At 41.5% G+C, this 14,318-nt stretch overlaps 1 protein-coding gene across 4 annotated transcripts in view; it reads left to right on the plus strand.

The window, feature by feature from the left end:
- Positions 1–14,318, plus strand: part of mtus1b (microtubule associated tumor suppressor 1b) — a 209,641-nt gene that overhangs the window by 153,951 nt on the left and 41,372 nt on the right. For all 4 annotated transcript variants that reach the window (XM_043690010.1, XM_043689991.1, XM_043689999.1 and 1 more), the window contains one exon: positions 4,027–4,247. In XM_043690010.1, coding sequence (XP_043545945.1) covers positions 4,027–4,247 — 221 coding nt within the window. The remainder of the gene's footprint in view (positions 1–4,026; positions 4,248–14,318) is intronic.

Raw genomic sequence — 14,318 nt, forward strand, 5'->3', positions numbered from 1 at the left:
TTACATGAAAACCTAATGATTCCAGTTGCGAATAGTTTGAAATACAAGTTGAAGCATTAAGGGATGCAAACAATGTACTCCTGTACATTTGTGTAGGATGTAAATTCTTTCCTAAAGGTCTTAGATCTATGCATTGAACAATTGCTGCTTTGATAGAACAGTCAGGAGGAATACTGAAAATGCTGAATAACAGATCAGAGCAGAGTTTGGAAGAGAACATCTGGACTGTTAAATAATGCATTTGAAATGAGAATATACTTGTAATTGGCTTGAGTCTGGAATAAACAATTGCATGAATATCTACTATGGCATGTGAACAGTTAATGGAACATAGAACATTATAGTGCAGTACAGACCCTTTGGCCCTCTATGTTGAGCCGACCTGTGAAACCAATCTCGCCTACACTATTCCATTATCATCCACATATTTATCCAACGACCATTTAAATGCCCTTACAGTTGGCGAGTCTACTACTGTTGCAGGCAGGGCATTCCATGTCCCTATTACTGAGAAAAGAGCCGACCTCTGACATTTGTCCTATATCTATCACCCCTGAATTTAAAACTATGTCCCCTTGTGCTATCCATCACCATCTGAGGAAAAAGGCTTGCACTGTCCACCCTATCTCATCCTCTGATCATCTTGTACGCCTCAATTAAGTCACCTCTTAACCACCACCTCACTAACAAAAACAGCCTCAGGTCCCTCAACCTTTCCTCCTAAGACCAGGCAACATCCTGGTAAATCTCCTCTGCACCATTTCCAATGCTTCCACATCCTTCCTATAATGTATCCAATACTCCCAAATATGGCTGCACCAGAGTTTCGTACAGTCGCAACATGTCCTCATGGCTCCAAAACACAGCACACTACCAATAAAAGCTAACACATCGTATGCTGCCTTAACAACCCTATCAACCTGGGTGGCAACTTTCAGGGGTCTGTGCACATGGACACCAAGATCTCTCTGCTCATCCACACTACCAAAAATCTTAACATTAGCCCATACTCTATATTTCTGTTAGGCCTTCCAAAGTTAGCAGTTGGAGGGGGTTAGTGATTGGTAGGGGTGAGGGAGGTGGAAGTTAGACATATGGGTCCCAAATTAACCTTGCCATTTTAGTATTGGCCATGTAATGGACATGCTGTTGATGTTCCCTTGTGTGCGCAAATCACCTTTTTCTGAAATGGATGCACTCCACTTGAGCTCTGCATTTCAATATGTTCCAAGTCGCAACACCTGTAAAGTGCAATTGTGATACTAAGGTTGTTAATTTCTAGTTACCAAGTCACTTATATTTCACACTACCTCTTTTTTAAAAAAAACTTAATAAATTGCAGCTTGAGGAAAATTTCAACACTACTTCCTAATTCTACCAGCTTTGTTCCCTTTGACATTTCTCCATTGGACCCAGATTTCTTTGAAGTCCTGGCAAATGGTCATGGCTGGTTATATCAGCTGAACTTGCAGTATATCCTTGCTCACGATTAATATTTTCATTCCATTCTTGAGATATGGGTGTCAGTAGTGGTGTGCTGCTGGCTTCAACCAACTGGAGTTCATTTGCTGTCTGTAGATCCACAGTGCCATTAGGGAAGGAATTCTAGGATTTTGACCCAGTCACCATGGACAAACAACAATATATTTTTGTCAGGATAATGAGGAGCCTGGAGAGGAACTTGCAAGTGGTGGTGTTCCCAAATATCTGCTGCCTTGTTCTTCTCGATGGAAATGGCCATGGGTTTGGAAGGTGCTGTCTGAGTCTTTTTGGTGAATTTCTGCAGTGCATCACGTACATAGTACAGACTGCTGATGCTTAGTGTTAGTGATGAAGGGAGTGGATGTTTGTTGATATAGTGTCAATCAAGTGGGCTGCTTTGTTCTGGATAGTGTAAAGCTTCTTGTGGTATTGGGGTTGCACTGATCAAGGCAAGTGTGGAGTATTCTATCACATGACTGACTTGTGCCTTGTCGTTGGTGGACAGGCTTTGGGAGTCAGGAGCTAAGTTACCCACGGTAGTATTTTTAACCTCCTGACCTGCTCTTGTAATTACTAATGTGGCAGTTCAGTACCTGATCAATGGTAAACACCAGGATGTTGATTGTGGGGGATTGTGATCATCATCCCATTAATTGTCGGGGGAAGTGGGGGGGGGGGGGGGTGGTGGAGTGATTGTTAGATTTTCTCTTGAAGGTGATCATTAAGTGGCATTTTTGTTTGGATTATTGCATAAGTCTGGATATTGTTTGCTGCTTCATTTTAGAGTTGTGGATGGTGTTTTGAACATTGTGCTATGGTAAATGAGCAATCCAAATTCTTGCCTTATGATTGAGGGAAAATCATTGAAGACTGCTTGGCTTACGGCACCAGTTTAAGCAAACCCTGCAATTGAGATTCCTGAAGGCCAACCTCCCATAGCCATTTGACTCTACCCAGTAGAGAATTTTCCTTCAGAGTCTCATTGACTCCGGTTTTGCTTTAGTTCCTTGATGTCAAGGATAAACTCTTTCACTTCCCCACACCTGAATTGTGCTGCTTTGTCTATGTTTGAACTAAGGAGGAGAAAGTGAGGTCTGCAGATGCTGGAGATCAAAGTTGAAACTTTATTGCTGGAACAGCACAGCAGGTCAGGCAGCATCCAGGGAACAGGAGATTCGACGTTTCGGGCACAGGCCCTTCTTCAGGAATGAGCAGAGAGGTTGAACTAAGGCCATATTGTGGCCACGGTAGAATCCAAACTGATGATCAGGGAGCAGTCTGTTGCTAAGTAAGTTTGCCTCATAGCACTGTTAATACCTTCCATCTACTCAACCACTAAAGTGATAGGACAGTTATTGGCCGGTTTGGATTTGTTACTTTTGTATACAGGACATACTTAGTCAATTTTCTACATGGTAGAGTAGATGCGGTAAATGGGGTAGGTGGGCTTGGCTAGAGGGTCAGCAAGTTTTGAAGTCTGACTTCAGTATTATTGCCAGAATGTTGTAAGGACCCATTGCCTTTGTAGTGTCTAGTGCAACCAACTGTTTCCTAATTAGTGAATTGATTTCACTTTATATGGTTATGTGCATTGTCTTGCTAAACATACATATGAAAGATATGTCACTAATAGAAGGTAAAATGGGAATTTGTTGTCTGGATTCCTAATGATTTAATTTGTTGTGGGATATATCGGTCAGCAGCATGGCAGACCACAGTTTTCTGTCCCTACTTGACCTGGAGTGCTGGTGAGTTGCCTTGAACTGGTATATCCTGCAGGGTGATTATTCTTCAGGTATTTTTCTAATTGATTTGTACAGTGTTGTTATTGTATGCATACATTTCTCTGGAGCAGGTGGGGCTTGAACACTGGCATCCTGGCTCAAAAAGTGGGACACTACCACTAAAGCTTTATCTGACTCCAGATGATTATTGTTTCACTTCAAATAAGCGATGTGCCAAAGGTACGATTTTTGTAGTACAGTGGTAGTGTCCCTACTCCTGGAACACTAGACCTATGTTCAAGTTCCATCTGTTCTGTAATGGCATCTCTGAACAGGTTGACTACAAAAAGAAAAACTGGAAGAACTGTGGATGCTGTAAGTCGAACAAAAGTAGAAATTTTTGGAAAAGCAGAGCAGTTCTGGCATTTATCTGTGGAGAGAAATCAGAGTGGAAGATTCAAGTCGAGTGACCCTTCCTCAAAACATTAACACACATTTCTCTTCACAGATGCTGCTCGACCTGCTGAGCTTTTACAGCAAATTATGCTTTGAGAAATAGATTAAATATAAGTGATATGCATAGCCACTTCAGAAGGTAATCATTGGGTTGGGTTCACTAATAGGCTGGACCAGTTACGGAGGCAAGTTTCTTCCATAATGGGTTGAATTCAACGTTACCAATTACTCTGTTTGAAGTTCATAATCTATAGCCAAAAGTTTTCAGGCCTGTTAGTTTTTTTTTAAAACATGTAACCTTTAGTAAACCTCTACTTCTGTGCAAAAAAGATGTACTATAATGCTCATTGTTTTTCCTTCCTAGCTGACACAACTTGGGTGAAATCAAACTCTTCCGCACAGAAGCCAAGTTCCCAAATGACTCGTGTGTCAACTCGGGCTTCACCAGAATCCCTTGGGTTACCTCACTACAAAGCTAAATGTGAGAAACAGGTTGCGTGGATTACATGGTTGAAAGAACTATTGAAAGCAAATAACCAAAGATTTGAAGCTGTTGCAGTAGTAGTTCAGTATCTTCAAACCCAGGTAAGGCGTGTTCCTTTGCTCCATTGTTCCATTTTGCCTTTTTCCAACAGTTACAATAAAATAGGACAACCTGATACATGTAAATTTGAATTACTTATGATGTGTTGTTGTTTTAATAATTCAGTGGAAGAGATGGGAATCTTATAGCTAATTTTAATTAAGCTTTCATAGAATTTTGAGAAGGTTCATGTGTGTGTTCAAGGTGTGGTATTCAATCTTGATTTACATGAATTACTTGTTTCTGGTACTTTACAGTTTTTGCAATGTTCAGGCCTTTTCCACTCCTAAGACTAAAAATTAAAGAGAATTTGTTTAACAAAATGAATATCCAAATTTGGCATTTGGATGGTCGTCTTGAATGTGAATTGAATCCCAAGCTGGCTGGGTATTTGAGTTTTTCTATTTCAGTGTAAACAGCTGACTTTTGAGTATCTTTGTAGGTTGAGGCCTATTGCAGTCTGTTGTGTACAGTTTTTGTTAAATGCGGGCTTGACTGTGGAGATTAGTCATTTTATTTAAATTGTAGAATCCTGTTTAAGAGAATGTAATTCTTGCATTGCTACACGGGATTTGAAGTTCTAGGAATCTAGGACCTCTATTTGAATAACTCAAATGGTTTGTTCTTGCTCATTTGAATAGAATTGGTCTAGTCTTGTTTCTTTGTAAAACATTCAGCCCTTTGAGCCTGTTCTGCCATCCAGTGAAAACATGGCTAATCTGTGGCCTAATTCATTGTACCTGCCATAGGTTTTTAATTTGTGGGGAAACATAAATAACAAAAACCTTGATTCTCTTTTTACTGAACTCTAATTCAGTTTGGAATAAAATTTTGTGCATTTGCCTATAAGTGAACTTTTTGCTATTTTATAAATGTGTGCTATATAATGGGACACTCAATGCTACAAGAAGCTTAATCAAATTTGAGAGATACTTTTTTTTATCTCTCACAAGACGATACTGACCATCCCTAATAGTCCTTTTATCTCCAATTGCATATAAATTCCATATTTCAGAATCGCTTCCAACAACTTCACCATCAAAGTCAGTCTCTCAGGCTTGTAGTTTTCAGGCTTCTCCTCTGATCTGTTCCGAAAGGTTCAGCATTATCCACCCTCAAGTCATCTGGCACCTCATCTGTAGTTATAGATGATCCAAATATTTCTGCAAGAGGCTCCACAATTTCTTCTGTAACTTCCCACAAGATCCTGGGATCCACTTGATCAGTCTGAGATTTAGCTGCCTTTTGTTTTCTAAGATCTCCAACACTTCCTCATACGCAGTGTAAACCTTTTTGAAGGAGTGGAGTATAAATGCACTGATTGGTGTTTGGAAGAATGAGATCTTATTGGAACATGGGGTCTTGACGGAGTAGATATGGAGTGATTATTTTCCCCTTGTGGAAGTGTCTAGGACCAGAGGGCATTGTCTCAGTTTACACGTTCACAGATTTAAGATGGAAAGAGAAGAATTTCTTTTGAAGCTGAAGTGAAATTCTTTGCTGCAAAGGGCATTTGAGGCTGTCTTTGAATATATTCAAGGCTGAGATTTTTTTGTCTACAAGGGAATCTGTGTCATGGGGGAAAGGCAGGTAAGTGGATTTGAGGATTATCAGATCAGCTATGATCCATGATAGAACAGATTTTGGGCTGAATAGCTTACTTCTGCTACTTGGTCTTTAATGCCTTGATGGATGCGTTTAATTTTTAAAAATTCTGAAGAGGTGGTTGTTTATTGTGGGGGCTTTGAGGAGGTAGTGATGAGAAAGTTGGGATGCCACTCAAATGGTGTGGAAGAGCTCTGTGATTTGGTAAATGCCTTAATGCTACTACAGTGGAGTGGAAAGGTATTGTCAGTAATTAACAAGGCTTAGATCAAAGTAATGTCAGTGTAATCATCTGTAATTTCATAAATGGCTGATGTGGATGGCAATACTGACTTGCTGCTAATTCAAGGGAGTAATATTGTACTCCGAACACATGATTTTCTTATTGAAAAGTTTAGGCCCTAGATGAGTGGACAAGTAAGGCACAGTTGGTGTTGCTGCTCACAAGGAGGAAATGAGGGGCTCCTTGAGCCTTCATGTCTTAAAATAGACACAAGATGTTTTGTTTTTCAAGGAGAATTTAAGCCTGAGATAGGAGCAAGATATGGTGGCAAATGAGGGTTGAGGCTAGGGATTAACCATGACAATTTTGGGTAGCTTTTCTATAATGTCCCAAGGCAATTCCAAATTATCAATTAAAATTTGAAATTAAAGGGTATGAAATATTGAGCTATAAATCAGATGCTTGGAAAGTGTCAAGCTTTGAATTTTGAAAGACAAGGAAGGTGGAGTGGTTTAGGAAAGGAATTCCACATCTTAAGGCCGTGGCAGTTGATGGTGGGGCAACTTTAAAATCGGGGAGCTGAGGAAATGTAGATATGATAGTTATGTGACTGGAGGATAGGTGGTGGTGATATGGAAAGATTTGAGAGCATAAAATGAGAATTTTAACATGGAAGCCATGCTGACCACTGAGTTCAAGGATGATGGATGATCGTGAGTTGCTGTAAGGTTTAAAGTCAAATGAGCGAGGATAGGCAGGTGTGAGCTAGAGTAGAGCCGAGAGATTAGGTTCAGTGCTGGATGAGCAGTTCAGTAGAAGCTCTGAAATGAGGCAAGGTGATTTTCCTGAAGCAGAACTAATGATATCATGTGATGTTTGCTTTGGAACCAAATATACCATCAAAGTTGCTGATGTCAGCATCTGGAGTTTGTCATCCAGACTGGAGACCGGTGTCTTTTGAAGTGTTTTTAATTGAAAATTTTTCATTCAGCCCATGTTGAATGAGCTACCTAATTTAGTAGAGCTTGAAGGCATCAGCATGTGTAAGGCAGTTTGTTTTGGAATGCTAAGCTGCTTTATTCTGCAGTTGGGTGGATGACTCGGAATTGACAGAACAACTTCTTAAAACAAGACTTCCTCAATCTGCATATTTTTGATTGGAAGGTGAGGTTTATTTTATTTCATTTCAAGATTTGGAATTTGTGGCATATGGATTCTATGAAAGTGTTTAATTAACTTGTCAGGCTTTCTAGAACCTTTACAAGAAAGAGGTGAGCCACTCTGGTCGTGGATATTTGTTTCCATGCATAGTTTACAAGCCTAGTCAGAAAATACTGAAGACTGTTAATCTGCTTCAAATTAGGATTTGTAACTAATTTTTGGTTGGGGGGCAATATTTGATTTCAATTTGCAGATGTACTGGTTGAATTTGAATATATGAAACTGTTCTCTTGGAGGAAGCGGTGAGTTCAGAAAAGTTAGAAATAGGTTACCTTAATTTTAGACCAAAAAATAATTATTATTATCATCATTGTTTAATGAGAAGTGCAATTTGAAGCTGAACAAATCTAATCAGTTAGGTGAATACTTGAGGGAAAAATTATTAAATTCTCAATGCTGGAAATTGAATGAAACAGGTCAACCTAGATATGTGACTGACAATATCTCTGCTGATTGAGTGCTAAGAAGGTTTGCAGTCAGACGATGGAATAGATATTTTGAAATCACTCGTATGTAAATGTGTTTTGGTGTAATTGTAGTGCCCCTACTTCCTAGGCAAGAAGACCTTGGTTCAAGTCCCAATTGCCTTAGATGTCATGGAAGGTTGGCTCTAAAATGCTATTTTACTCTTGATTGTAACTCGCGTTTGACCCAAATCTTGCCAGCATTGCAGATGGCTAAGGAGGAAATGCATGGTTTTATGTGAAATATTTGTCCTTTTTAAAAGCTTATCTAGTCTGTTTTGTGTTCCTGCTGTCAAGGGTGATTTGCCCAAGTTAATCATGCAAGCTTACAATCTCAAAATTGCTAGTTTAGCTGCTGGATAGATCTTGTTCTTGAAAGTTGACCACTGACTTTTTGCAAAATTTGATTTGTTTAGGATAAGTTTTTTTTCATTTTTTAAAATCTAGATGTTGAACCAGTGACTATAGCCAAGTCCTTAGCATTCCATCATGTAAAAAATGGCATGAGATAATGTAAAAACTAAGAAATGCAGGTGATGGAATTCTGAGTATGCTGAAGAATCATGACAGATCTGGCAGCATCTGTAGAGAGAAACGCAGAGACCGGAGGGTCAGAACTTAGCTGAGGAAGGATGCTGATGATGGGAAGACGGAAGTGGATAGAGTACATGGGGGTCAGTGCCCAGAGAGAGGGGAAAAGGAATGGGCAAACAAATAGCTGATTGGCTGAGAGCGAGGGATGCTGGGAAGGGTGCGAACAAGAAATGTACCTGGTTGAAAATGGCTTGGCTCTGTTGGGAGAAACGTGCAAAATAGGATCTAGGGGTATGGTGGGTGTTAGGTAACCAGCGTGGCTGTTCTGAAAGTGTTAAACAATGTTGAGTGCTGACGCCTGTTTAGAAACTTAGGTGGAAGGTGGTGTTTATCCTTGCAAGAGCTCTACATAGAACATTACAGCGCAGTACAGGCCCTTTGGCCCTCAATGTTACGCCGACCTGTCATACCAATCTGAAGCCCATATAACCTACACTATTCCATATATGTCCATATGCTTGTCCATTGATGACTTAAAGTTGGCAAGTCTACCGTTGCAGGCAAAGCATTCCATACCCTTACTACTCTGAGTAAAGAAACTACCTCTGACATCTGTCCTATATCTATCACCCCTCAATTTAAAGCCCCCTCGTGCTTACCATCACCATACTTGGAAAAAGGCTCTCCCTGTCCACCCTATCTAACCCTCTGATTATCTCATATGTCTCTATTAAGTCACCTCTCAACCTTCTCTCCAACGAAAACAGCCTCCAGTCCCTCAGCCTTTCCTCGTAAGACCTTCCCTCCATAACAGGCAACATCCTAGTAAATCTCCTCTGCACCCTTTCCAAAGCTTCCACGTCCTCCTTGTAATGCGGTGACCAGAACTGTACACAATACTCCAAGCGCAGCCGTACCAGAGTTTTGTATAGCTGCAGCATAATCTCATGGTTTCGGAACTCGATTCCAGTATTAATAAAAGCTAAAACACTGTATGCCTTCTTAACAATCCTGTTAACCTGGGTGGCAACTTTCAAGGATCTGTGTACCTGGACACAGATCTCTCTGCTCATCTACACTACCAAGAATTTTACCATTAGCCCAGTACTTTGCATTCTGGTTACTCCGACCAAAGTGAATCACCTCACACTTGTCCGCATTAAACTCCATTTGCCACCTCTCAGCCCAGCTCTGCAACTTATCTATGTCTCTGTAACCTACAACATCCTTCATCACTATCCACAACCCCACCAACTTTAGTGTTGTCGGCAAATTTACTAACCCACCCTTCTACGCCCTCATCCAGGTCGTTTATAAAAATGACAAACAGCAGTGGACCCAACACCGACCTTTGCAGTACACCACTGGTAACTGGAATCTAGGATGAACATTTCCCATCAACCACCACCCTCTGTCTTCTTTCAGCAAGCCAATTACTGATCCAAGCTGCTATATCTCTCTTAATCCCATGCCTCCGCATTTTGTACAATAGCCTACTGTGGGGAACCTTATCGAACACCTTGCTGAAATCCATACACACCACATCAACCGGTTTACTCATCTACCTGTTTGGTCACCTTCTCAAAGAACTCAATAAGGTTTGTGAGGCACGACCTACCCTTCACAAAACCATGCTGACTATCCCTAATCAAATTGTTCTTTTCTAGATGATAAATCCTATCTCAATATAACCTTTTCTAACACTTTACCAACAACTGAAGTAAGGCTCACTGGTCTATAATTACCTGGGTTGTCTCTACTCTCCTTGAACATGGGAACCACATTTGCTATCCTCCAGTCTCTGGCACTATTCCTGTAGACGATGACGATTTAAAGATCAATGCCAAAGGCTCGGCAATCTTCCTGGCTTCCCAGAGGATCCTAGAATAAATCCCATCCAGCCCAGGGGACTTATCTATTTTCACACTCTGCAGGATTTCTAATACCTCTTCTTTGTAAATCTCAATCCCACCTAGTCTAGTAGCCTGTATCTCAGTAATCTCCTCGACAACATTGTCATTTTTTAGAGTGAATACTATCGAAAAATATTCATTTAGTGCTTCCCCTATCTCCTCTGACTCCACACACAACTTCGCACTCCTATCCTTGATTGGCCCTAATCTTACACTCGTCATTCTTTTATTCCTTAAATACCTATAGAAAGCCTTAGGGTTTACCCTGATCTTATCTGCCAACAACTTCTCATGTCTCCTCCTGGCTCTTCTGAGCTCTCTTTAGGTCTTTCCTGGTTACCTTGTAACCCTCAAGCGCCCTAACTGAGCCTTCACATCGCATCCTAATATAAGCCGCCACCTTCCTCTTGACCAGAGATTCCACTTCCTTCGTAAACCACAGCTCCCGTGCTGTACAGCTTCCTCCCTGCCTGACAGGTACATACTTATCTAGGACACATTGTAGCTTTTCCTTGAATAAGCTCCACATTTCTAATGTGCCCATCCCCTGCAGTTTCCTTCCCCATCCTAAACTTCCTAAATCTTGCCTAATCGCATTGTAATTGCCTTTCCCCACCTGTAACTCTTGCCCAGTGCTATACACCTATCCCTTTCTATCAATAAAGTAAACATAACAGAATTGTGATCGCTATCACCAAAGTGCTCACCTATTTCCAAGTCTAACACCTGGCCGGGCTCATTACCCAGTACCAAATCTAATGTGGCTTCACCCCTTGTTGGCCTGTCGACATACTGTGTCAGGAAGCCCACTTGCACACGTTGCACAAAAACTGACCCATCTATAGTACTCGTACTATGGTGTTCCCAGTCAATATTTGGAAAGTTGAAGTCCCCCATGACAACTACCCTGTCCCTCACTCTTATTGAGAATCATCTTTGCTATCCTTTCTTCTACATCTCTGGAACTATTCGAAGGCCTATAGAAAACTCCCAACAGGGTGACCTCTCCTTTCCTTAGCGAATTCCCCCCCGGGTTATTGGTACCCCTCTGGTTCAGATGAAGACCATCCTGTTTGTAGAGGTCCCACCTACTCCAGGAAGAGCCCCAATTATCCAAGAATCCAAAACCCTCCCTCCTCCATCCCTGTAGCCACGTGTTCAACTCCTCTTTCTCCCTATTCTTGCCTGACTAGCACGTGGCACGGGCAACAAACCAGAGACAATTCTGTTCGTCCTAGTTCTAAGCCTTCATCTGAGCTCCCTGAATTTCTGCCTTAAATCCCCATCTCTCTTCCTACCTATGTCGTTGGTGCCTATGTGGACCACGACTTGGGGCTGCTCCCCCTCCCCCTTAAGGATCCAAAAACATGATCAGAGACATCATGAACCCTGGCACCCGGGAGGCAACACACCAACCGTGAGTGTGTCTCGTCCCCACAGAACCTCCTATCTGTCCCCCGAACTATGGAGTCCCCAATGACTACTGCTCTGTTCCTCTTCCCTCTTCCCTTCTGAGCAGCAGGGACAGACTCTGTGCCAGAGCCCTGTACCCCACTGCTTTCCCCTGGTAAGTCGTTTCTGCCGCCCTCTTTTTTTTTTTTTTCCCCCCCAAATCTGTATACTTATTGTTGAGTGGAATGGCCACAGGAAATCCCTGCACTGCCTGCCGGTTTCCTTTCCGTCCCCTGACTGTAACCCATCTACCTTTTTCTTGTACCTGAGGTGTGACTACCTCCCTGTAACTCCTCTCAATAACTCCCTCTGCCTCCCGAACAATCCGAAGTTCATCCAGCTCCCTAATGCACTTTGAGGAGCTGGAGTTGGGTGCACTTCCCGCAGATGTAGTCAGCAGGGACACTAGTGGTGACCCTTACCTCCCACGTTCTGCAGGAGGAACATTCAATTGCCCTAACCTCCATTCCCACTATTCTAAATTCCCAAAGAGACTCTTGGAAAAAATAAGGAATAAAATATAAACTCGTTACCTTACCAATCTGGCGCACAGAACCTTTTTTTTTGGTTAGAGGAGGAGGATGGGTGGAGACGCTACCAGATTAGCGTTTCAGGTAACGCAACCACACAAATGAGTTCCCAGAAGTCCTTCGCTCCTCCCTGGCACCTCTTGACAAATGGAGGCCTGACTCCCAAGGTAAGTCCCTTTTTTATAATATATTTTTATGAAAAAAAATCTTTTTAAATATTACAACAAATACAAAACAATGCAATTCAAAACAGTACAAAACTAAACCCAAATAATAAAAAAAATCCCCAACTCACCCTATACGAATGTATAAACATATATGGAGAAGTATAAAATTTTTTAAAATCCTAAACTTGCTATTTAACTAATTAAATAAATAAATAAATAAATAAATAGATAAATAAATAAATAAATAAATACCTAACAACAAACAAATAGTAACTCAGCCCAGCCAAACAAAACACTCACATTCACAGTTCCTCCTCCCTGGATATTGGACTCATGAAACACAATCATTACGGCTATGTAAAAGCCCTTGTTAGTGTAGTAGATAAATCTGTGTCCAGGTATTTCAAAAAGGGTTGCCATGTTTTGTAAAAATTCTCAGTTTTGTGGTGTGCCATATTTGTGAGAAAATCATGGGGAATATGCTCCATAACCATCTTCCGCCAACCCGACAAGCCTGGGGTTTTTTCGGATATCCAACCTAGCAAGATATTCTTCCTTGCACAGAATGTAAGAATATTGAAAAGATTTTTCTGATGCAAGTCTGCAGGAAATACAATGGGTAGGCCCAAAAGGAGCAAAATAGGGTCCTTCTCCACCCCGACACCTAAAATCCTCTCCATTGCACCCACCATAGTGCTCCAATATGTTTGAAGCCTGTCACAAGACCAAAGACAATGGGTAAGCGTGCCCGTGCAGACCTTGCACTTGGGACATGCTGAAGATACCCCTGGTTTAAATTTTGACAAACGGTCTGGGGCTAAGTGGACCCTGTGGAGAATCTTCAACTGTAAAGCATGGGTTCTATTGCAAATTGATATCTTGCATTCTCCCAAATATCCTCCCATGCCTCTGAAGAAACTTCAACACCCAGCTCTCTTTCCCACATTTTGCAGAGTCGATCAGGTGGCTCCCCCCAATTGGTGATATAAAGTACTGACAGAGAGTGTACTCTTAGCCCTTAGTACCCCTCTTTCTATGTCAGATTTGTAGGGATCAGCCACAAGTGTGGTTTTTTTGAATAAAATCCCAACTTGAAAAAAAACGAAAGAGGTCTCTATTAGGTAACTCGTACTTCCGTACTAACTGATCGAAGGACATCATTACATCTCCCTCAAATAAATCACCCATGCAAGATATACCCCTAGCTGCCCAACATTTAAATCCTGAATCTATCATACTCACTAATCGTGTAAACAAAGATGTTTTGCCAATATTACCTTCCCTCTGCCGAATTGCCCTCCATACTTTTAACAGTATTGATGTCTATTGGATTATGGCAATATTCCCTAACTGCCCTCACCTTGTCCAAAAACAGCAAACTGGTAAGGGGGCACCTTGCCTGGGAGGCTTCGATATCTAGCCATATTGAAATAGGGTCCCTACAAACCCAATCACTCACGTAGGTCAAAAGCGAGCTTAATTGGTAATTTTTAATGTCTGGAAGGTCTACTTTTCCCCCCCCCCCCCTTCCCAAACTGAGGGGCAACTGTTCAGTCTCCTGAGTGTGTGTTTATTGAAAATCAGGGGGGGAGCGTCCGTATAGGGTATAGCAAACGAGGGAGAATATTCATCTTAAGCGCTATCCGACCCAACCGTGAGACTGGAGATCTTGTTTAATTTTTTCAAATAATTGAGTAAAATTGGCTTTGACCAGCCAATCTAGAACTGGAGTAATGAATATGCCCAAATACACACAACCCCCCCCCCCCCCCCCCCCCCCCCCGTGACCAACTAAATGGGAATCTATAGTCACAAGAGCCAACTCTTTCGTAAGACCACCCATAGGCATAACATCTGATTTAGCAAAATTAATCTTATGCTCTGAAAAAGCGCCAAACACATGAATGCATTGTATCAGGCAAGGCACTGAGACTGCTGGATTTGTCAAGAAAATTAGAACATCA

Source organism: Chiloscyllium plagiosum, chromosome 1 (genome assembly GCF_004010195.1).
Source record: "Chiloscyllium plagiosum isolate BGI_BamShark_2017 chromosome 1, ASM401019v2, whole genome shotgun sequence".
Classification (NCBI taxonomy): domain Eukaryota; kingdom Metazoa; phylum Chordata; class Chondrichthyes; order Orectolobiformes; family Hemiscylliidae; genus Chiloscyllium; species Chiloscyllium plagiosum.